Genomic DNA, 23,864 nt, shown 5'->3' with positions numbered 1-23,864 from the left:
GAGAGTGGGGGTGGGGAGGGAGAGGTAAAAGCATCATACCTGTACTTTAGGAAAATCACTTTAGTGGCTAAATGGAGGATTGATTTGAATGGAGAGAGAATTGAGAAATCCAACATTTCTGCCTCCTAATATTTTCCTCAGAAGTAGCAGTGTCTTACTCCAAGGACCAGGAGCCAGCCCCATCACTGAGAGGAGGCTATTCTGCTAATGAGTCTCCTAAGGGCATCTTTTATGTCCTTATTCTTTAGTGTATAGATGAAGGGGTTCAACATGGGGGTGACCACAGCAAACATTGCTGATGCAACTGTGTTCTTCGAGGAAGAATGGGTAGCAGAAGAGCTCAAATATACTCCAAAACATGTGCCATAGAATAAGGAAACAACAGAGAGGTGAGATCCACAGGTAGAAAAGGCTTTATACTTACCATGAGCTGATGGGACTTTCAAAATGGAAGAACAGATCTGAATATAAGAGAAAAGGATCCCTGTGAGAGGGAGAAAACCCAATAGTCCAGCAACAAAATATATCAAAGCATAATTGATGAGAGTGTCAGAACAAGAGAGTTTCAGAACCTCAGCAAGATCACAAAAGAAGTGCTGAATTTCATGATCTGCACAGAAGGAGAGCTGTGTTACATTCAGACAGTGAATAAGGGAGTTTAGAAAGCTTATAATCCAGGAGAGCAGTACCAGTATGCTACAGAGCTGAGGGCTCATGATGGCTGCATAGAGGAGAGGGTGACAGATAGCTACAAAACGGTCATAGGCCATTGCAGTGAGGAGGAAATTGTCCAAACCAACAAAAACAATAAAGAAGTACATCTGGGCAAGACAACCAGCATAGGAAATGACCTTGTTTTTTGTCAAGATGCTCAGTAGCATCTTGGGGGCTGTGGTGGACACCATACAGATGTCCACAAAGGACAAGTTGGAAAGGAAGAAGTACATAGGGATGTGTAGGTGAGAGTCAGAGCCAATGGCCAACATTATGAGCAGGTTTTCAACCATGGTGACCAAGTACATGCCCAAGAACAGCCCAAAGAGAGGGCCCTGCTGCTCTGGCTTCTCAGAAAATCCCAGGAGGATGAATTCAGTGAATTGTGTTTGGTTTCCTGGTACCATGGGGCTGTCTTTTCTGCTGAGAAAGAGAAGTGAGAAGAGCAGGACATGAAAATACAGTCATCCTTGTATATGAAATGGAAAGAACCCTAGGCTGTGACTGAGGATTTCTAAGTTCTGTCCCTGTCTCTGCCACTTATTATCTTTGTGATCGTGGACAAATCAGTATTTCCACATTCAGTCTCCCTCAACGCAAGACAAAAGACTTGGATCTAATGATCTCTAAGATTCCTTCCAGTTCAGACAGTCTTTAAATCATGAACAATCAAATTTAGAAACAAACCTTTTATGAACACTATCTTACATTTGTTCCCAGCATCAGCAACCTTTGAGCACTGAAATGAAGGAGACACTATGGGCATGGTAGGTCCACTCTTACAGCCAACAGCAGAGAGAGAGGACAGCAATCTGGTATAACTGAAGTGTGTGGGATATCCAATCCTCAACTGAAATCATAAAATCACAGAGAAATGGAAGGGACCTTTTAGGACACACAATACAAAACTTTAATCTACAAAAAATCCTGGCACAAAAATATCCCTGGCAATTGGGCATCTGGCCTTTCCTTGAAGACCTCTATGGATAGGAAACCTCTCAGCTTCCTGAGGGAGCTTATTCCACTCTGGGTTTCCTTTCATTTTCCTTTCTATTGAGCCAAAATATGCCTTTCTCTCTCATCTCTTTCCCACATAACATCCCTTTAAATATATGAAGACAGCAAGCCTTATGCATATGTTTTCTCTCCTTTAAGCCAAGAAACTCTAATTCCTTCAGCTAATCATCATAAGCCCTTCACAATCCTAGTTACCATCCTTTCCATCCTATCTAGATCATCAATATCATTTCTAAGTTGTGGTACCCAGAACTGAACACAGAATTTCGGATGAGTTCTGACTAAGGTCACAGAAAATGGGATTATCACCTCCTTCCTAATGGAAGCTATGACTCCTTTAATGGAGGCTAAGGTTTCTTTAGATTATTTTATCTGCAGTATTTCTGCTGACTCATAGTGAATTTACTGTCTACTAGAAACTCTCAGATAATTTTTAAATTAATTACAGTCTTGTATGAAGAGGAAGTCTATGGGTTTGTGTGGATTTCCCTTTTCTTGTATGCTATAGCTACAAGTAGTCAGTGGTGGATACATCCTTTAAGTATTTGGTGAGCCTGTGTTGCTACGGATGAGGCTCCCCCAAGATAGCCGATGTCTGTATATATGAAAGGGCACCTCTCTGAGACTCTGCTCCATCAGCCTTGAATGGGTTCTGGGAGTTTCAGGTAATAACACCTTCCTCTTCTGACATGTCTTCTATAACCCCTCAAAACTCTGACGTTCTATATTCTAAAGTCCATATCAGCTGACCCTATGTTTTACATTCCTTTCCAAGATGTATGTGCTTTTGAAAAAGAAAAAAAATGTGGCCCAGGGTAACAATATTATGGATGGAAGAGAGACTCAAGTTAAAATGGGACTATTCACTCTAGTAAAGTATTTCTAGAGAAAATGGAGTTAGGTCTTCACCTAAGATTTTAGGGTAAAATTAACAACCTCAAAGAAGGACAGGCCACCTGGTATGTTCATTATATTAACCAGAGAAGTCAGGAACAGTCTGAATCAAAGGGACAGTATTTCTAGAAAATGAATCTCTCTGAAAATTCCAGAATTACCGAATCTCAGAATTGGAAGATACTCCAGAACTCATCTAGTCCAACTTTAACCTACATGAGAATTCTCCTCCCATGACCCATGACAAATTGGATTTGCCTATGAAAGGCACATACTGAGCTCTTTCTGCATGGTTAGGCAGGCAGCTGACATTTATTAAACATACACATCTGATTTCATTTGTATAAAACCTTTTAAAAATAATTTTGTTCATAGAGTTCTTGGGTTTGTTTTAGCAGATGTACTCCAATGTATTTTATACTGTCTAGAGTTACTTTCAATGGGGCATCTCTTAGGATCTCTTCTTGCAGGGTTTTGTTTGTGATATATAGGAATACTGGTGATTTATGGGGATTTACTTGATATCCTGATACTTCACTAAAATCTCTTTGTGGTGGCAAAGAAATGGAAATTGTGGGGATGCCCATCAGGTGGGTAAATGGGTGAACAGGTTGTGGCATATGATTGTGATAGAATACTACTGTGCTATAAGAAATGGTAGGCTTGGGGCAACTAGGTGGCACAGTGGATAGAGCACCAGCTCTGAAGTCAGGAGGACCTGAGTTCAAATCCAGCATCAGACCAAACACTTGACATTTACTAGCTGTGTGACCCTGGGGAAGTCACTTAACCCCAAATGTCTAAGCAAAAAAAAAAAAATGGTGGGCTTGATGGTTTTAGAAGAACATGGATAGACTTGTATGAAATAATAAAATGAGCTGAACCAAGAGAATGTTGTGTGCAGTAACAACAACAATATTGTTTTAAGAATCAAAAAAAGAAAACCCCAACACAAACATTTACTATATGACAGACACTGTGCTAAGTGCTAGGGATAAAAATTCAGGAAATAAGGGAGGTGAGGCAAGGAAGGGGAAAGTACTAGTATAAGGGCATGGTGATAGAGTTGGGAGACTTAGAAGCACAGACAAGAGGAGAATGAAGAGTGACAAATCTGAGCTTTTCCCCATAATGCAGAATTCTCTGAAGGAACTCATGAATAGGAAAAGGAGGGTGGCATGGGAGAATGATGTCTGAGGGTGAGAATGCCCTGGGCACTGAATCATGACTTTGAAATTCACAGAATCAGAAACACAATAGGCATGGTGATGAAAGGTCATTTTCCAGATGTTTCTTGAAGACCTGCCATGAGAAGAAACCCACCACATCCTGATAGAGCCCATTCCACATTTGGAAAGCTCTAACTGTAAGAAGTTTGTTTGCTGCTTTGTTTGTTTTCTGAGATCAAGTCCAAATTTGTCTTTTTTTGCCATGTCCTCTCTAGGTTAAGGAAAACAGGTCTAATTCCTCTTTCTAGCCTTTCAAATACCTAAAGATAGCTACCAATCCAAAAGCGGCAGGAGCAGAGCATATATCTATTGAAGGCAGATACCTTGAAAATCCAAAGAGAGAATACTTGGAGAGATCAAGAAAAGCAGTTTCTTCCTCATTTTGGTGGTAGTGTTGGTGGTAGTAGCAAGATTAGACCCTGCGGGAGTTGAAGGCTTGTAAGACAAAAGACTGACCCAGAAGGGTTGTCTTGTCCAGCCCAAAGGAAGTCTGTTCTGATTCATATTTAGTTTATCCCCCACTAAGACCCTCAAGTCTTTTTCACACATGTAAGATATACTCTGGGGTTACTCAACAAACCCACACTCAGACCAGCAAATTGAATCCAGGAGGACAACAATCATCTTCCTTCAAGGTTCTAGAGGTAGCCATGAGATGTTTAGGTATAGTTCTCCAATACTTATGAACTTAAAAACTTCAATATTTATTAACTTACACCAATGTGCTTCCTATGTTGACTTTTTAATTGATATCAATGTTAGACAATTGATTTCTAAAAAGAAGCCTTTACTAAGGTTGAATAGTACAAACAGTTTGTAGAAAATCACCCACCCCTCCAAAGGAAAAAGAAAAGGCAGTGATATAGTCTCCCACAAGTACAGAGATTGTGCAGGGGAGAGTGGAATCAAATTTAGAGAGCACTTGTTACAAAGGCGTAGCACAGTTTCTGGAAGTCCTTTTCCTCATGGTGCTTTTCTCCCCTTTCTGGAATCCCCTTGAAGTTCCTCCTAGGCATGTTGTAATGTCTGCCTATGCTTCTTAAAACATCCCAGTGCTGTAATTAGTAGAAAGTTTTTCCCTCCATCAAATCTAAATATTATTTTTTTTGCAATTTCCATGAATTATCAGTAGTCTTGCTCTCTGACAACCCTTCAAAAACTTGAAAGCAGTTGTCTCTCCCTTTCTCATCATGATATTCATATCCAATCTTACCTGTTCTTTAAAACCCTTCTAGCCTTTGTTTGGGCTCCTCTCTCTCTGTTTTTCTCCCCACCCCAGCCTTCCCCACATCCTTGGAGGCAGATAAGTGCAGTAACCAACTGACAACTGATCTGAGTCTCTAGTTCATTATATGGTTGCATCATATACCATCAAACCACCTCGTACCAAATACTTCCTGGATCCAACTCATAGTAGAATTCTGCCTAATTTTGGTTGTTGATTTTTGTGTTTGTGTTACAAGTGTCCTGAGTAAAAGTCTGAGCATGCAGAGGAATGGGCATAGGAATAGAAGGTGGAAAGGAGAGGTAGAAGAGGGAACAAAATAAATATAATACATTTAGAAATAATACAATCAGAATTTCAGATTATCTGGTCTAACTCTTATGAGAAAGAGAAAAAGAAAAGAAAAAAAACCAAGTAGACAAAGTAGATAAAAGATGACAAAATCAATAAAAATTACATTAGGATGTAGGTAGAGAATAGTAGGAACTGTTGTGTGCCAAAGAGACAGCTGTTCCTGGTGAATTTAAGACCATCTCAGGAATGTGCCCAGATATTGCAGTGATGGCTTATATATCACATAATGGCTGTAAAAGGACAATTAGCTATCAGGTACATTGATGTACTGTACTCCAAATAGTATGGAGTCTATGCCTATGTCCTAATCATATATTTCTTCTTCACACTCTCCCTACACAGTCTAGCCCCTCCTCTAAAAACTCCCTATGTTCTTGACTACCTAAAGATCATGGGAAATGCTTTCAGGATACTTATCAGCTGCTGTGAAGGTAGGCAATCTTTCCATCATCTCCCCTGCCTTCACCCGCTCTCCATGACCCTGTGACCTTGCATTGAATGATAAGCTCAGCCTCCAGCACCATTCAGAGGTCTGTAGATTTAGGGAATATAGGAGTCATCTATGGTTTGTAAGAAAATGACCTTATTATATAGCTCAGTACCCCATGTCTATGAGTAATGACATAACCCCTCTCTCTTCACTAGGCTTCCCATTGGTGCATCTGAGACTTACTTCTGGCTAAAGATTGTCCCTGGTGTTTGGATTATACTTGACTGTGATGGGTTAGATCACAATCAATTCACAAGTCTTCTATTATGACAAAAATAAAAATTTCTCTTTCTGAAATGATTTAAGGTCACCAAAAAATCCCACAAAGATGATCTCATTTGACTCTGAAAAAAGCATCATGAAGTTAATGTGGAATATTTTATCTCTATCTTGTGGTTCAAGGCCCAAGGAAAAAAAAAGGCATTAGACCAAGGTCTTATTTCTAGTTAATGGCAAAGATGAGACTTGAATCTGACTCAGAGTGTAAGGCTTATTCTACTCTCCAAACATGTTCCTAGGGTGAACTCTGGGTTTTCAAGTAAACCCTGGAGTGGATCAGGTTTTCTTGTTCTTTTGCCTGCATGAGGTTGTGATTTGAGCTATACTGGCTTTGGGAGAATCTTCTTGAGTTTCTGAATGACAGGCTGCTTCTCTTTTGCCTTACTTCCCACCTCCTCTTTTGCTCTCTCCCTTCCCAACACTTCCTACCTTACTGAATTACTTACTGAAGGTCACCAAGAGAGCAGATTTGTCTGACTGCATCTGTTGGAGAGGAGGACAAAGAAGGCAGAAACTCTGGATCCCAGAAAAAGTAGAGTTTCAGGCAGTTGGATTGATATCTCTGGGAGACACAAGCACACTCCCTCCTGGCCTGAGATGGCTGGCATCTGGACTTGTGGAAGAACAGGAAGAATATTTGAAATTTCTAGTGCCTAAGAGGCTTGATCCCCCAAACTCTTCATTAGGAAAATAACATAATTGATTTCCAATTCCTGAGCAGTTCAACCCCCATGGGGCAGGACATTATGGCAGAGAATTTCCTAACAATGAGAGCTGTCCAACATTGCCTGGGAAGTTACCAAACTGAATATCTTGAGCAAGACGGGACCTCCGAGGTTCTTCAGGACAATCTGAATCATCTACTATGTTCCCAACAAGGAATCCACTGCCTCTCAGGGTATCACATTCTACTATTGTAGTGTTTAAATTGCAAGGAAAATTTTACTTCTGCTGAGCCAAAATCAGCTTCCTTGTGGAGCTTCCTCATTTTGTCCTCATTCTGTCTTCTGGGGCCAAGCAGAATAAGTCTAAGTACTCTTCCACATGAGATAATTTCAAACCAATAAAGACAGCTGTCATTTCTAACTAAAGTATTTTCTTTTCTTATGACCAACATCTCCACATCCTTTAATTGGTCCCCATACATACTGTCTTTGTTACTTTGCCTTCCCCACATTGTATTTATGAAATTAATTTGTTTGGAACATCAGTCTAAGACCACACATTTATTCCTTTTGAATTTCATCGAATTATTTTTGGCTCAATATTATGGCTGGTCAAGATCTTTTTTAAAAAGAATACATAATTGTTTTCTTAAACTCTCAACATTGAACTTTAACACAACTAATCAAACTTGCTTGGCAACTCTATTTAAAACAATTCATTTGAATACATAAAGTATCAATAATTTTTAGTAATTCCAAGTCGTCATTGGAAGGAGTATGGTGTAGTAGATAGAGTGCTTGCTGTTGATTAGGAAGTTTTGGGTTTGAATATAGCCTTTTATAAATACTAGCTTTGTATCTCTGTGAAAGTCATTTAATCTATTAGATCCTCAATTTCTGAATCAGCAAAATATTGATAAGAACCTCTACATAATATGGTTTTTTTTTTGTTAGGATCAAGGTTTAGGTTGTTAGTTCCCTTTACATTCGTGATTGTATGTAAAGGGAACTAACAACCTAAACTTGTTTATACATTTTTTGTTATTGTTTCTTCTTCTTATTATTATAAGATGTGGTCCAGAGGCCCCTGAAGTTACCAAAAATGACAGGCAATTGGCACAGTCCTGGGAAATGAACCCCCAAATATCACGTTTCCTTCTTTTACTTTTTCTGACCATGTCTCAGAATTTATTCTAAGAAAAATTCAAAATCAAGTTTCAGTGTAGTTCATGCTTTGAATTCCTATATGGGCCAAGATCTCGTACAAAACTTCAAGATAACAAATTAGAATGAAATATGGAGCAACCTTTTTTTCATCCCAGAGAAAATGCAGGAGAAGCAAAGACTTACAGGAACCTATAAATGGGCATTGAAAACATTTTAAATATTCAAACCATTTTGCTTTGGAGCTCATAATCAGATGCAGCAAATACATTGCTTATAGTAGTCACATCCTACACTTTCAAGGTAACTGGACTTGAGAATACCATTCAGGAGCAAACCTGCTGTCATTCCACTGGCTTGTTCTTTCCCATAGAGTCCTACATAGTTTCCTGTGGTTTTGACACCCTCAGGAAGGGAAACATACTTTGGGGGTCACCAATCAAGCAATACCCTTTCCATTGAGGGTAGTGGAGGCAAGATGCAAAGCTCTTAAATCCCTTTTGCTCGTGTGACTTCAGTCCTTCAGCTACAGTGGTCATTTGGGTTATTTTCAATCACCAAAACTGAATGGCATTCAAGAAGTATGGAAGCAATCCCCTTTTCTCCCTTAAAGTTGGGAACTCTCAAATTCAGGCTTATCCTCGAGTTAACCTTAGCCTAGCAAATCTTCCCTCTTTGGAAAGAAAGTGCAATTCTGGGACCATGTTGCCTAGGAACCCAAACTCTCTTGTCTTCTGTGATCTACAGGCATTGTCTGTGAACTATCTTCTCCATCCATTTCTGACAATCACATATGTGCTTTCACCATATGCTTTTTTTTCTTAAATTTTTAAATTCTTATTTTTTTTTTTTGTTTTTGAGCAAGGCAATCAGGGTTAAGTGACTTGCCCAAGGTCACAGAGCTGGTAAGTTTCAAGTGTCTGAGGCTGAATTTGAACTCAGGTCCTCTTGACTCCAAGGTTGGAACTTTATCCACTGCACCACCTAGCTGGCCCCACCATATGCTTCTTGAAGAACTCTATCAAAGTCCTGGTTGCTTAGGCTGGGTCAGGTTAATCTCAGGAATTCTACTTTCTGTTCTGTGCTGAGAAATTTGTGGGTTAGAGCTTGTAATTTTATTATGGCTCCAAGATAGCCATTTCCAGTTGCCAAGGGAATTGGGGCAAGGCTGTGCTCAGGCCCAATTTTATTTATGCAAGACCCAGGCTTGCCCAGTTATATACTGGTTCAACTTCTGAACAGGGGAAAGATCAAATGGGCAAAAGGAAAAAGAAAAGAGACAATAATGTGCTCTTAAGTCTTCAGTGCAAAGGGTTAGATTTTATGTCAATGGTTTGTCACTTTGAGTCTAAGCCAGCCAAGCAGCTTGGGAGTCACTCCAGTTAAACACTAATCAGAAATTCCTGTGTCATCTGAATTAGGTCCTAGTAGGCATAACCTTTTATAGAGAGGTGCTCCTCAGCTACCTCCAAACAAAAGTTGGTAACTTGTAATCCCACCAATTGGACTGGAGATCTAATTAAATTGATGAGCTACAGTAGTATTTCTGATCAAGTTACTTTTAAATTATTATGCTCTTTCACCCAGTCATTCTCAATCATTTTTACTCATAAATGATAGTAATTAGGAGGTACACCGTCCTTCCAGTTCTATTTTTTCACTTTGTATTATTTCATGAAGGTTTTTCTATATTTCTTTGTATTCTTCATACTTGCCTATCTTGATTTCACTATTATATTGCATTTAATGTGTAGTTAGACTTTGGAGAGCTGGAGAGGACTTTGATTTATATTTTTTTTAGAATTTTTCTTTATTTATTTAGGAAAACACCTTTTAAGGATCTCTCCTCTGCTGTTGCTGTCCTTGGTTGTTGTAGTTGTTGGCCTTTCTTGTATTTATGTTGTCTGGGGTGTTGAAGAAGCAAATAATTGATCAGTCTGGTTTTCTATCTCAGAATGTTTTGAAGACACTTTTTTTTATGCACGTTCATCTTTTTAATTAATGGTTAGGCTAAGATTTGTGCGTAGATGATGTGGAGCTCCATCTTAAGCTCTGTTGCTCTTTACACCACATTTACTACTCCTTTTTGAGGTTTGGGGTTGTCGTGGTGATGGTGCATATTAGTATCATGTTATTTAATTATCTTTTCCTTTATATTTGAAGTTATTTCTCTTGGAGAATTTCGTGGTTGTCAGAAGAATTCTAAAATTTATTTTTTTTCCTGGAAGTGATCTATGGATTCTTTTGATTGATACTTTATTTTCTGTGTTCAGAAGTTCTGGGTATTTTTCTGGTATTATTTCTTTCATTATTGTATTCAGGTTTTTCTTCTTGATGTGTTCTTCTGAGGATCCTATCATCTTTTAGTTGTCTCTACACAACCTGTCTATAAGAGAAAGCCATTTTGCTCATATGGAGGTCATGCTTTCTTTTCATGTTATTGCTTTTTATTTCTCTTCTTCCAAAGTGTCCTTCACTTCAGTGTACTTGTATTCCCATTCTGTTTTTCTTGTCATTGTGGATCTAGTTTTTCAATTCTTCCATTTTTATGGCTGTGCAAATAATAAATTGCACTTTTTATTTTTTTTATTATTTTGTTTCTTTTTTTAATTTTTTTAATAAATTCCACTTTTTAAATTCTTCTTTTTCATTTATACTATTCAGGAATATCCTTCTGTGATGTTATGTTCTCTTCCCAATTCACAAAGTCCTCTGCCTCATCAGGTGTGGATTAGTTTTCCTTGAAATTATTATATTTATTCATAGATATGTAAACTCTTTTCCCTAACTTGGATAATATTTTCCCATCTTTATTTTAATATTTTTCCTGTTGGTTTATCTATTTTTGTTAAAGGTCTAACTGATTATTTTTCCCCCGAGATCTGTCATAATTTTAGTCCTTTTTCTTTATTTCCCCCTATTTCTCACTTTCTGAATTTCCCTACTTTTAATGGCAGTTCACTGGGGGCTGGATCTCAAAGCTACATCAACCTCCTCCCATGTTGGGCAATTCATGGTTCAATAGCCTAGGTGTCTGGCCCAATTTACTTCTTGGGGGTGAGAACTAGGCCCCTCTGGATACATATACTACTTCTTTGAAACAAGCTATACCTTTTCAGAGTTACATTCCAGTAATAGATGTTTATTCTTACAAGTTTCAGAGAAATCCATGAGGTCAAATTTACCTCATACCTATCATAGCTATAATTTATTTTGTTTGTTGGCCATACTTGTACATTCTGGAATTGACAGTTGAGGAAATGAGTCCTATTCTTTCTTAATTAAGACTGATTATTTTACTTCTGATTGTTTCAACTGCTATTCTTTCTAGTGCTGCAAATTCTTATCCTATTTACCTTTATGAATAGACAGATTTGTAGGCACGCCCTCTCTTTTCTTTTAGCTTTTCTTATATGACTTTTGAGGATACTACTAGTACCAAGAGGTAGCAGTTCCAGGGAGGTAGATTTTCACTCATTCTCATAAGGACTTTTCTCAAAACTGAAGCAATTAGCTAAATAATGGGGATTGCCTCTTTATTTGGTAAGAAATTCTCTGTAACTGAAAGAATTCAAGTAGAAGATGGATGACACCTTATTTAGGGATGTTTTACAACTAGAAAGCATTATTCCATGATATAAGTAGCTGGAGTAGAAGACCTCCCAGATCTCTCCTATGATTTTAGGATTCATAAGAGAAATCAAAAGACCAAAGAAAAGGTCAATCCATATCAAGAATTTGTTAAGTGCCTACAATGTGCCAGGTATTGTTAGGTACTTTGTATACAAAAATAAATGTGAAACAGTTTCTACTCTCTAACAGCTTATATTCTATGGGGGCAGGTAAAATTCAAGATGTACATAGGAAAGTAAGTATAAAATATATGCAGTAAATTTGGTGGGAGTGGGGGATAACCACTAACAATTGGGTAAATCAGGAATTTTCTTTAATTTTCATTTTTTATTAATTTATTTTGATTTATCAATAATCACTTCCAAATGCTTTTGAGTTTAAAATTTTTCTCCCCCTTCCTCCCCACCACTGTTCCCAACACAGCGCACAATCTGATATAGACTATACATTTACATTCATATTAAACATATTTTCATATTAGTGATGTTGTAAGTAAAAATTAAAACCAGTAGGAGGAACCATCAGAAAGAGGAAACAAAACTCAACAGAAGAGAAACAAATAGCAATTCAACTTCCATAGCTCTTTCTTTGGATGTGGATAGCATTTTCAATCACAAGGCCTCTGGAGATATCTTAGATCCTTGTATTGCCAGGAAGGGTTAAGTTTATCAATATTAGTCATCACACAATGTGGCTGTTATTGTGTACAACATTCTCTTGGTTCTGTTCACTTCACTCAGCATCAGACCATGCAAGTCTTTCCAGTTTTTCTGAAGTCAGCCTGTTCATATAGCACAATAGTATTCCATTACATTCATATACCACAACTTGCTCAGCCATTCCCCAATTGATGGGCATCCTCTCAATTTCCAATTCTTTTCCACCACAAAAAGAGCTGCTATGAATATTTTTGTACATGTGGGTCCCTTTCCCTTTTGTATGATCTCTTTGGGATATAGCCCTAGAAGTGCTATTGCTGGGTCAAAGGGTATTCACATTTTTATAGCCCTTTGGGCATAGTTCCAAATTGCTCTCCAAAATGGTTGGATCATTTGAGAACTCCACCAACAATGCATTAGTGTTCCAATTGTCCCACATCTTCTCCAACATTTATCATTTTCCTGTTTTGTCATGTTAGCCAATCTGATAGGTGTGATGTGGTACCTCAGAGTTGTTTTGATTTGCATTTCTCTAATCAATAGTGATTTAGAGCATTTTTTCATATGACTATAGATGGCTTCAATTTCTTCATCTGAGATCTGCCTGTTCATATCCTTTGACCATTTATCAATTGGGGAATGGCTTGCATTCTGATAAATTTGACTTAATTCTCATTTTGGAAATGAGGCCCTTATCAGAGAGACTGGTTGTAAAAATTTTTTCCCAATTTTCTACCTTCCTTCTAATCTTAGTTGCATTGGCTTTGTTTGTGCAAAAACTTTTCAATTTAATGTAATCAAAATTATCCATTTTGCTTTTCGTAATGTTCTCTATCTCCTGTTTGGTCATGAATTCTTCTGTTCTCCATAGATATGACAGGTAAACTATTCCTTGTTCTTCCAGTTTGCTTATGGTATCAGTCTTTATATCTAAATCATGAACCCATTTTGACTTTATTTTGGTATATGGTGTGAGATTTTGGTCTATGCCTAGTTTTTGCCATACTCTTTTCCAGTTTTCCCAGCAGTTTTTTTTTCAAATAGTGGGTTCTTATCCCAGAAGCTGGAGCCTTTGGGTTTATCAAACAATAGATTGCTATAGTCATTGACTACTGTGTCTTGCATATTTAACCTATTCCACTGATCTACCACTCTATTTCTTAGCTAGTACCAAGCAATTTTGATGATTGCTGCTTTATAATACAATTTAAGATCTGGAATGGTGAGGCCACCTTCCCCTGCATTTCTTTTCATTAGTTCCCTTGATATTCTGGACCTTTTGAATCTTGTTACTATTTTTTATAACTCTACAAAATAATTTTTTGGTAGTTTGATTGGTATGGCACTGAATAAGTAAATTAGCTTAGGTAGAATTGTCATTTTTATTATATTAGCTCGGCCTATCCATGAGCAACTGATGTTTTTCCAATTATTTAGATCTGACTTTATTTCCGTGAGAAGTGTTTTGTAATTGTGTTCATAGAGTTCCTGGGTTTATTTCAGGAGGTAGACTCCTAAATATTTTATAATGTCTACAGTAAGTTTAATTAGAATTTCTCTTTCTATCTCTTGCTGTTGGGCTTTGTTGGTAATATATAGAAATGCCGATGATTTATGTGAGTTTATTTTATAGCCTGCAAATTTGCTAAAGTTGTTTATTATTTCAAGTAGTTGTTTACTTGATTCTTCAGGATTCTCTAAGTATAACATCATGTCATCTGCAAGGAGTGATAGCTTTGTTTCTTCGTTGCTTATTCTAATACCTTCAATTTCTTTTTCTTCTCTTTTTGCTAAAGTTAATGTTTCCAGTATGATATTGAATAACAGTGGTGATAATGGACATCCTTGTTTCACCCCCGATCTTATTGGAAATGCTTCTAGCTTGTCCCCATTACATATCACGCTTGCTGAAGATTTTAGATAGATGCTATTTATCATTTTAAGGAAGACTCCATTTATACCTATGTTCTCTAGAGTTTTTAACAGGAATGGGTGTTGTATTTTGTCAAAAGCTTTTTCTGCATCTATTGAGATGATCATGTGCTTTCTGTTAGTTTTGGTGTTGATATGATGAATTATGCTGATAGTTTTCCTAATATTGAACCAGCCCAGCATTCCTGGTATAAATGTTACCTGGTCATACTGTATTATTCTTGTGATAAGTTGCTATAATCTATTTGCTAATATTTTATTTAAAATTTTTGCATCTATATTCATTAGAGAAATTGGTCTATAATTTTCTTTCTCTGTTTTGACTCTTCTTGGTTTAGGTCTCAGCACCATATTTGTACCATAAAAAGTATTAGGTAAGACTCCTTCTTCACCTATTTTCCCAAATAGTCTATATAATATTGGAATTAATTGTTCTTTAAATATTTGATGGTATTTGCATGTAAATCCATCAGGCCCTGGAGATTTTTTCTTGGGGAATCCATCAACGGCTTCTTCAATTTCTTTTTCTGAGATGGGGTTATTTAAGTATTTTATTTCCTCTTCTGTTAATCTGGGCAATTTATATTTTTGTAAATTTGTGTCCATTTCACTAAGATTGTCAAATTTGTTGGCATATAGTTGGGCAAGATAATTCCTAATTGTTGTTTTAATTTCCTTTTCCTTGGTGGTAGCTTCACCCTTTTCATTCTTGATACTAGTAATTTGGTTTTCTTCTTTCTTTTTTTAAATTAAATTAACCAAAAGTTTATCTACTTTGTTTTTTTCCACAAAATCAGCTCTCAGTTTCATTTATTAGTTCAACAGTTTTCTTAATTTCAATTGCATTAATTCTTCCATTGGTTTTCAATATTTCTAACTTGTTGTTTAATTGAAGATTTTTCATTTATTCTTTTTCTAGTTTTTATAGTTGTATGCCCAATTCATTGATCTCCTCTTTTTCTATTTTATTTATGTAAGCATTTAGAGATATAACACTTCCCCTAAGAACTGCTTTTGCTGCATCCCATAAGTTTTCAGTATGTTGTCTCATTATTGTTATTCTCTTGAATGAAATTATTGATTACTTCCATGATTTGTTGTTTGACCCAATCATTTTTTAGGATTAGATTATTTAGTTTCCAATTATTTTTTAGTCTATCTTTTCATGGCCCTGTATTACATATAATTTTTATTGAATCATGACCTGAAAAGGATGCATTTAATATTTCTGCTTTTCTGCATTGGATTATGAGGTTTTTATGCCCTAGTACATGGTCAATTTTTGTGTATGTGCCATGTACCACTGAGAAAAAAATATATTCCTTTCTATCCCCATTCAATTTTCTCCAGAGATCTATCATACCTAACTTTTCTAATGTTCTATTCACCTCCTTAACTTCTTTCTATTTTATTTTATGGTTAGATTTGTCTAGTTCAGAGAGTGGGAGGGTGAGATCCCCCACTAGCATAGTTTTGCTGTCTATTTCTTCCTGTAATTCCCTGAACTGCTCCTCTAAGAATTTGGATGCTATACCATTTGGGGCATATATGTTTAGTAATGATATTACTTCATTGCCTATGGTGCCTTTTAGCAGGATGTAGTTTCCTTCCTTATCTCTTTTGATAAGATCTATTTTTGGTTTTGCTTTGTCTGAGATCAGGATTGCTACCCCTGCTTTTTTTTTTTACTTCAGCTGAAGCATAATATATTCTGATCCAGCCTTTTACCTTTACCCTGTATGTGTCACTCTTTTTCAAATGTGTTTCCTGTAAACAACATATTGTAGGATTATGGTTTTTAATGCATTCTACTGTCCGCTTCCATTTTATGGGAGAGTTCACCCCATTCACATTCACAGTTATGATTACTATCTGTGTCTTTTTCTCCATCATTTTTTCCTCCTGTTTATGCTTATTTTCTCCTTTCTCCTTTCCCCCTCTCACTAGTGTTTTGCTTTTGTCCACCTCCTCCTTCAGTCCCACCGACCCTCTATTAACCCTTTCCCTTTTCTTCCCCTTTACCCTTACTGCTTCTTCCCTGTCTTCTATCCCCCTCCCTTTTCTTTCCTCTTTTCCCTCCTACTGCTTATAGGGCAAGTTAGATTTCTATACCTAACTGATTATGTTATTACCTTCTTGAGTCAAATCTGATGAGAGTAAGGTTCAAACAATGCTCATCCCCCTCCTTTCTTTACCTCTGCTCTAACAGGTTTTTGTGTCTTTTCCTGTCATGTAATTTACCCTTGTCTGCCTCCTCCTTTCTCAGCACATTTTCTTAGATCAGGCTAATCCACTTACTTGTATCCATTTAACCCATTTGATTAGATTTTTTTTATCATTACATCAAAGTCAACTTACATCCACCTCCTTTATGTATACTCCTTTAACCGGGTGTAACAACAATACAGTTCTCAAGAATTCTAAGTGTCATCTTCCCTTGTAGGGATATAAACAGTTTGCCCTTATTAACAACATATTGTATCTTTCTGTCCCATTTACCTTTTTATGTCTTTCTTGAATCTTGTACTTGAAGATCAAATTTTTTGTTGAGCTCTGGTCTTTCTATCAGGAAGGTTTGGAAGTCCCCTATTTCATTGAATATCCATCTCCTTCCCTGAAAAATCATGCTCATTTTCACTGGGTAGTTGATCTTTGGCTGCAACCCAAGCTCCTTTGCCTTACAGAATATCATGTTCCACCCCTATGGTCTTTTAATGTAGAAGCTGCAAGGTCCTGTGTAATCCTGACTGGGGTTCCATGATATTTAAAGTGTTTCTTTCTGGCTGCTTGCAGTATTTTCTCTTTAATCTGGTAATTTTGGAATTTAGCTATTACATTTCTTGGCGTTTTCAATTTGGAATCACTTTCAGGTGGGAAGCGGTGTATTCATCCTACAGTTATTTTATCTTCTGGTTCTAGGACTTCAGGGCAGCTTTCCTTTATGATTTCCTGAAAGATACTGTCCAGACTCTTTTTTTCATCATGATTTTCAGGTAGGCCAATAATTTTTAAATTGTCTCTCCTGGATTGATTTTCCAGGTCAGTTGTTTTATCCATGAGGTATTTTATGTTTTCATCTTTTTTTTCATTTTTTTTTGTTTCTGTTTGACTGGTCCTTGCTCTCTCATAGTCATTAGTTTCCATTTGTCCAATCCTAGTTTTTAACAGATTGTTTTCTTCTGTTAGATTTTGTACTTTCTTTTCCAATTGGCCAATTGTATTTTTAAGGGATTTGTTTTCTTCAGTACACTTTTTTTCCAGTTGGTCAATTGTGTTTTTTAGGGACTTGTTTTCTTCAGTGTACTTTTTTCCCAATTGGCCAATTGCATTTTTAAGGACTCCTCTACCTCTCTCATTTGACTTTTAAAATCCTTCTTGAGCTCCTCTAAGAAGGCTTTTTGGGCTTCAGACCAGTTCATATTCCCTTTTGATGTTGCAGATGTGGGTTTGTTGACAATGTTGTCCTCTTCAGAATTTCTGTCTTGACCTTCACTCTTCTCATAATATGTATCTATGGTATGTTTCTTTTTACTCATGGTGTTTCCTTATTCCCTGGCCTTTAAAGAGATTGAGCTCTGACCCAAGCCTCTAGTGTTGGGAACCTAGGTCTTGGTCACTGGCTTTGTGTGCTGGGGCCTCTTATGTTGGCAATAGGAGGCTGTAGGGTTCTGGCAGCTTACCTGGTGTTGGGCTGGAATCAGCAAGGCTGGGACTTTCAGGCAAATCTAGGTTGCCTGCTTTTCCTTTCCTTTAGCTTTCTTTAGCTCCTTCTAGATGGGTGCTGCAGGGTGTTTATCTGCCTAGGGCCCCTTGCAGTACTGCCTCCCTTAGTTCTACTGAGGGACACTCCTTTGCTGTAGAATGCTGAGGCATCTGGTGGTTTTCTGAGCTGGTTTCCACCAGTTCCCCTGCCCTCACTGAGGCACTTGGAGGTCCAGCTGTTGGTGTTTGTCTTCTCGACCACCTGGGCTTCAGGATCTCCTCCTGGTTGGCAGTTGGAGGCTGTAGGGCTCTCACAGCTTACCTGGTGTTGGGCTGGAATCAGCAAGGCTGGAACTTTTGGGCAACTCTAGATTGTTTTCTTTAGCTCCTTTCAGATGAATGCTGCAGCATGCTTATCTGTCTGGGGTCCTTTGTAGTACTGCTTCCCTTATTTTTGCTGAGGCACTGGAAGACCCATTTGCTGTAGAATGTCAAGGCACCAGAATCTCCTCCTGGTGTGCTAAAGTGGGTCTTTCCACTGGCTGGCTGGTCAACTCCCATTCCATGCTGCTCCCCTTCCCCCAGGGTAAGAGGGGCCTTTCCCATTAATCCCTCTAGCTACCTGGGCTACTGTACTGCTGTTCCCCATCTTTCTTCTGGTTCAGCTCTTCCAGGGTTTTTTCTGGGGTGATATTTTCTGGGTTTTCAGAAGTTGATAGGGGAGGGTGAGAGCATCTACCTTTTTACTCCATCATCTCGGTTCCCGGAAGTGGAAGTCCCGGTAAATCAGGAATTCTTGTTGGAGTTAGCACTTGAACTAAGCCATGAATGGAGCTGGGAAATCCAAGAAACAGAGGTAAATACAGGCTCCCCTCTGTTCCATGCATGGGAAATAGCCTGTGTAATGGCTCGGGAGGGAGAGATGAAACATCACTAGAAGTAGATGAGTTTCCTTGGGAGTGATTGAATTAGCAGTGGCAGTGGCAGCGGCTGCTTCTGGATCTCTCAGCCAACAGATGGTAAGGGGGGGTCAAAGAACTGGTCAGAAGGAGATTACAGGGTTCTTTTTACCAGCACTGGGGCAAGACTCTGTTGCTTTGCCCACATTTGGATCTGGGTTGCAGTCCTGGGTGGCAGTCCCATGGTAAGGAGGAATACTAGCAGCAGAGCTTGTGGTCACACTGGAGCAGGGACCCTCCTCACAATTCCAGGGCAGAAAAGAGTGCTTCTGGTTGCTCAGAGACCAGAGCACAGGCCAGGAGAGTAGTAAACACCTCTCCTTTGATCATACCACCTTGGAAGAACTAAAAACATACAGGTCCCTAGAAGTATCTCTGAAAACAGCTGTGCAAAACTCCTGAAGCTTGAGACAGTGCTCCCTTCACCCTGGAAGCAGAACCCTGCCTTAACAGAGTTAAAAAGTCAACTAATAGGCTGGAAAATTGAGCAAGCAACAGAAAACAAACTCTGACTATAGAAAATTGCTATGATGATAAGGAAAATCAAAACACACACTCTGAAGAAGACAACAACATCAAATCTCCTACATCCAAAGCTTCCAAGAAAAATATAAATTGTTCTTAGGCCACAGAATAGCTCAAAAAGGATTTTAAAAGTCAAGTAAAGGAAGTGGAGGAAAAATTAGGAAGAAAATGAAAATGATGCAAGAAAATCATGAAAAATGAGTCAATAACTTGCTAAAGGAGACACAAAAATATTGAAGAAAATAACTTTAAAAAATAGACTAGGCCAAATGGTAAAAATGGTCCAAAAAGCCATTAAGGAGAAGAATACCTTCTTCTTTTTAAAATTTTAGTTCATTTATTTTTATTTATCTACAATCACTTCCATAAGCTTTTGAGTTTTAAATTTTTCTCTCCCTCCCTCTCTACCTCCCTCCCCAAGATGGCACACAATCTGATATAGGCTATACATATACATTCCTATTAAACATATTTTCACATTAGTGATGTATGTAAGAATTAGAACCAATAGGAGAAACCACCAGAAAGAGGAAACAAAACTCAACAGAAGAAAAAAAATAGCAAATAATATGCTTCGATCTGCATTCAAACTCCATAGTTCTTTCTTTGGATGTGGATAGCATTTTCCATCATGAGGTCTTTGGAGATGTCTTAGATCCTTATATTACTGAGGAGGGTTAAGTCTATCAATATTAGTCATTGCATAATGTGGCTGTTACTGTGTGCAACATTGTCCTGGTTCTGCTCACTTCACTCAGCATCAGACCATGAAAGTCTTTCCAGATTTTTCTGAAGTCTGCCTGTTCATCATTTCTTATAACACAATAATATTTCATTACATTCATATACCACAACTTCTTCAGTCATTCCCCAATTGATGGGCATCCTCTCAATTTCTAATTCTTTGCCAACACAAAAAGAACTGCTACACATATTTTTTGTACATTTGGGTCCTTTTCCTATTTGTATGATCTTTTTGGGATATAGCCCTAGAAGTGCTATTGCTGGGTCAAAGGGTGTGCACATTTTTGTAGCCCTTTGGGCATAGTTCCAAATTGCTCTCCAAAATGGTTGGATCATTTGACAACTCCACCAACAATGCATTAGTGTTCCAATTTTCCCACATCTTTACCAACATTTATCCTTCTCCTGTTTTGTCATGTTGGCCAATCTGGTAGGTAGAATGCCTTCTTTTTGAAGAATGAGAAGAATGAGCAGAATTGGCCAAATGGAAAAGGAGGTCCAAAACTTCACTGAAGAAAATGATTCCTTAAAATTTAGAATGGAGTAAATGGAAGCCAATGATTTTATGAGAAATCAAGAAACAATCAAACAAAACCAAAAGAATGAAAAAATAGAGGATAATGTGAAATATCTCATGGTCAGTCCCACATTTGAGGGTGATGAAGACAAAGATGATCATGAAAGCAACTGGATTTTCCACAGATGTACACATTCAGTGTCTCATTGTCAAATGGAGCTGAACTTAGTTTTTCAGAGACTATGTCATCAGAGCTCCAGTTCTTCCAGGTCCAACTAAAAAAAAAACTTCACCTATGGTAACAAGCAAAGCACAAAGAGGCTCATGATGAGAACATTGGCCAACATGTGATTTTTTTTCACCACAGCAACTTGTAGTGGTCATCTGCTAAGGAATGGAGGAACTGGGATCTAGACTCCCAAAAATTAAATGCCATATCAATTTTCTCCATTTTCTTCTTCCTTTCCTGTACAATATTTCACAGTTTACAAAGCACTTTTTTATGCAATATTTGATTTAATGAACAGAACACAAACCATGTCAGATAAGCAGTGCTGGTCTTCCAATTCCCATTTCAAAAATGGAGAAATTGAGGGATAAATATATTAAGAGACTTGTCCAAAGGCATACAGCTCTTAAGTTGTAGGCAGAGGCATAAAATTCTGGCCTTGTCACTCCATTTCCAGCACTTTCTTAAGCTAGATAAATGTCTTGTGGAAGCAGGAGATGTTAAAGCAGATGTCATTTTGGTGGAAACTCCCTGAATAAAGGCCATGAAGAATAAGATTGAGGTCATTTAAAGTCAAGAGCAGAGTGGGCCAGTAAAGTAGGAACCTTGAGGTTCATCAATCAACATTTCTTAAGTCTCTACTATGTACCAGGCACTCTGTTAAGCAGTGAGAATACAAAAAGAGGCAAAAGACAGTCCTTGACCTCAAGGAGCTCACAGTCTAGACAACATGCTAACAAATACATAAAAATTAGGATTAATAGGAAATCATTAACAGAGGGGAAGGACTAGAATTAAGAGATTTTGAGAAAGGCTTCCAGGAAAAATGGGATTTTTAAAAAGTTGGGACTTAAATGAAACAAAAGAAGCCAGTAGGTGGAGTTGAGTAGAGAGAGCATTCCAGACAAGGGGGACAAGCCTGAGAAAAATGCCCAAAGCCAAAAAATTGAGTGTCTTGTTCATGGAACAGTGAAGACGCTAGCGTACATGTAGCCAAGAGTACTTGGTATGCAGTAAGGTATTAGAAGACTAGAAAGGGAGAAAGGAGCTAACTCAGGGTTGGGGAGCCTGGGGCCTTGAGGCTGCACATGTCTTTCTAGGTCCTTGGGTGAAGCCTTTTGACTGAGTCCAAGTTTTATAGAACAAACCCTTTAATTAATTTTATTATTAATTTATTAGCCACTAGGTTATGAAGGGATTTGAATGTCAAACAGCAACTTTTGTATTTGACCCTAGAGTTGACAGGGAGACACTGGGTTCACTGAACTGTGTGGAGTAGGGGCAGGGAGAGAGAGGTAATAGTGTCATATTTGTACTTTAGGAAAATCACTTTAGTGACTAAATTGAGGATGGATTTGAGTGGGGGAAGAAGTGAGAAATCAAACATTTCTGCCTCCTAATACTTTCTTCAGAAGTACTATTGCCTTATTCCAAGGACTAGGAACCAGCCCCATCACTGAGAGGAGGCTATTTTGCTAATGAGCCTCCTAAGGGTTTCTTTTGTGTCCTTATTCCTTAGTGTATAGATGAAAGGGCTCAACATGTGGGTGACTACAGCATACAGTGCTGAGGCAACAGTGCTCTTCCAGGAAGAGCGGGTAGCACAGGAACTCAAATATACTCCAAAATCTGTGCCATAGAATAAGGAAACAACAGAGAGGTGAGATTCACAGGTGGAAAATGCTTTATACTTACCCCGAGCAGGTGGGACTTTCAAAATGGAAGAACAGATCTGACTATAAGAGAAAAGGATCCCTGTGAGGGGAAGAATACCCAATAGTGCAGCAACAAAATATATCAAGACATAATTGATGAGAGTTTCAGAACAAGATAGTTTTAGAACCTCAGCAAGATCACAAAAGAAGTGATAAATTTCATGGTCTGTACAGAGGGAGATCTGTGTTACCATCAGACAGTGAAGGACGGAGTCTAGAAGGCTTATTATCCAGGAGAGCAGAACCAGTAGGCTACAGATACCAGGACTCATGATGGCTGCATAGCATAAAGGGTGACAGCCACAAAATGATCATAAGCCATTGCAGCGAGGAGGAAAATGTCTAAAACTACAAAAACCAAAAAGAAGTACATCTGGATAAGACAGTCAGCATAGGAGATGGCCTTGTTTTGTGTCAAGATGCTCACTAGCATCTTGGGGACTGTGGTGGTTACCACACAGATATCCACAAAGGACAAATTGGAAAGAAAGAAGTACATGGGAGTGTGAGGGTGAGAGTCAGAGCCAATGACCAATATTATGAGCAGGTTTCCATCCATGGTGACCAAGTACATGCCCAAGAACAGCCCAAAGAGGGGACCCTGCTACTCTGGCTTCTCAGAAAATCCCAGGAGGATGAATTCAGTGAATTGTGTTTGATTTCCTGGTACCATAGGGCTGATTTTTCTGCTGGGAAAGATAAGTGAGAAGAGCAGGACATGAAAATACAGTTATCTTTGTATATGAAATGGAAAGAACCCTAGGCTGTGACTGAGAATTTCTAAATTCTGTTCCTGTCTGCCACTTATTATCTTTGTGATCTTGGACAAGTCCATATTTCCACATTCAATCTCCCTCCATGCAAGGCAAAGAACTTGGATCTAATGACCTCTAAGATTCCTTCCAGTTCAGACCATCTTTGGAACATGAACAATCAAATTTAGCAACGAACCTTTTATGACCACCATCTGAAATTGCTCTCAGCGTCAGCGACCTTTGAGCACTGAAATGAAGGAGACACTACAGGCATGGTAGGTCCACTCTTACAGCCAACAACAGAGAGAGACGACAGTGATCTGATAAGACTGAAGCATTTGGGACATCCAATCCTCAACTGAAATTGTAAAATCACAGAGAAATGGAAGGAACCTTTTAGGATACACAGTACAAAAGTTTAATTTGCAAAAAATCCTGGCACAAAAATATCCCTGGCAATTGG

The 23,864-nt window shown here is 38.2% G+C and overlaps 1 protein-coding gene across 1 annotated transcript; it reads right to left on the bottom strand.

The window, feature by feature from the left end:
• Positions 1 to 182: 182 nt before the first annotated feature.
• On the bottom strand, positions 183 to 23,319 carry LOC114035030 (olfactory receptor 1I1-like). The gene is given in 4 exon segments (XM_027850957.1): positions 183 to 1,134; positions 18,705 to 18,791; positions 22,389 to 22,947; positions 22,950 to 23,319. Coding segments are annotated over 4 exon segments (1,968 nt in total).
• Positions 23,320 to 23,864: the final 545 nt, after the last annotated feature.

Source organism: Vombatus ursinus, unplaced genomic scaffold (assembly GCF_900497805.2).
Source record: "Vombatus ursinus unplaced genomic scaffold, bare-nosed wombat genome assembly UNPS02009173.1, whole genome shotgun sequence".
NCBI lineage: Eukaryota > Metazoa > Chordata > Mammalia > Diprotodontia > Vombatidae > Vombatus > Vombatus ursinus.
This window is presented reverse-complemented; position numbering and strand designations above follow the sequence as displayed.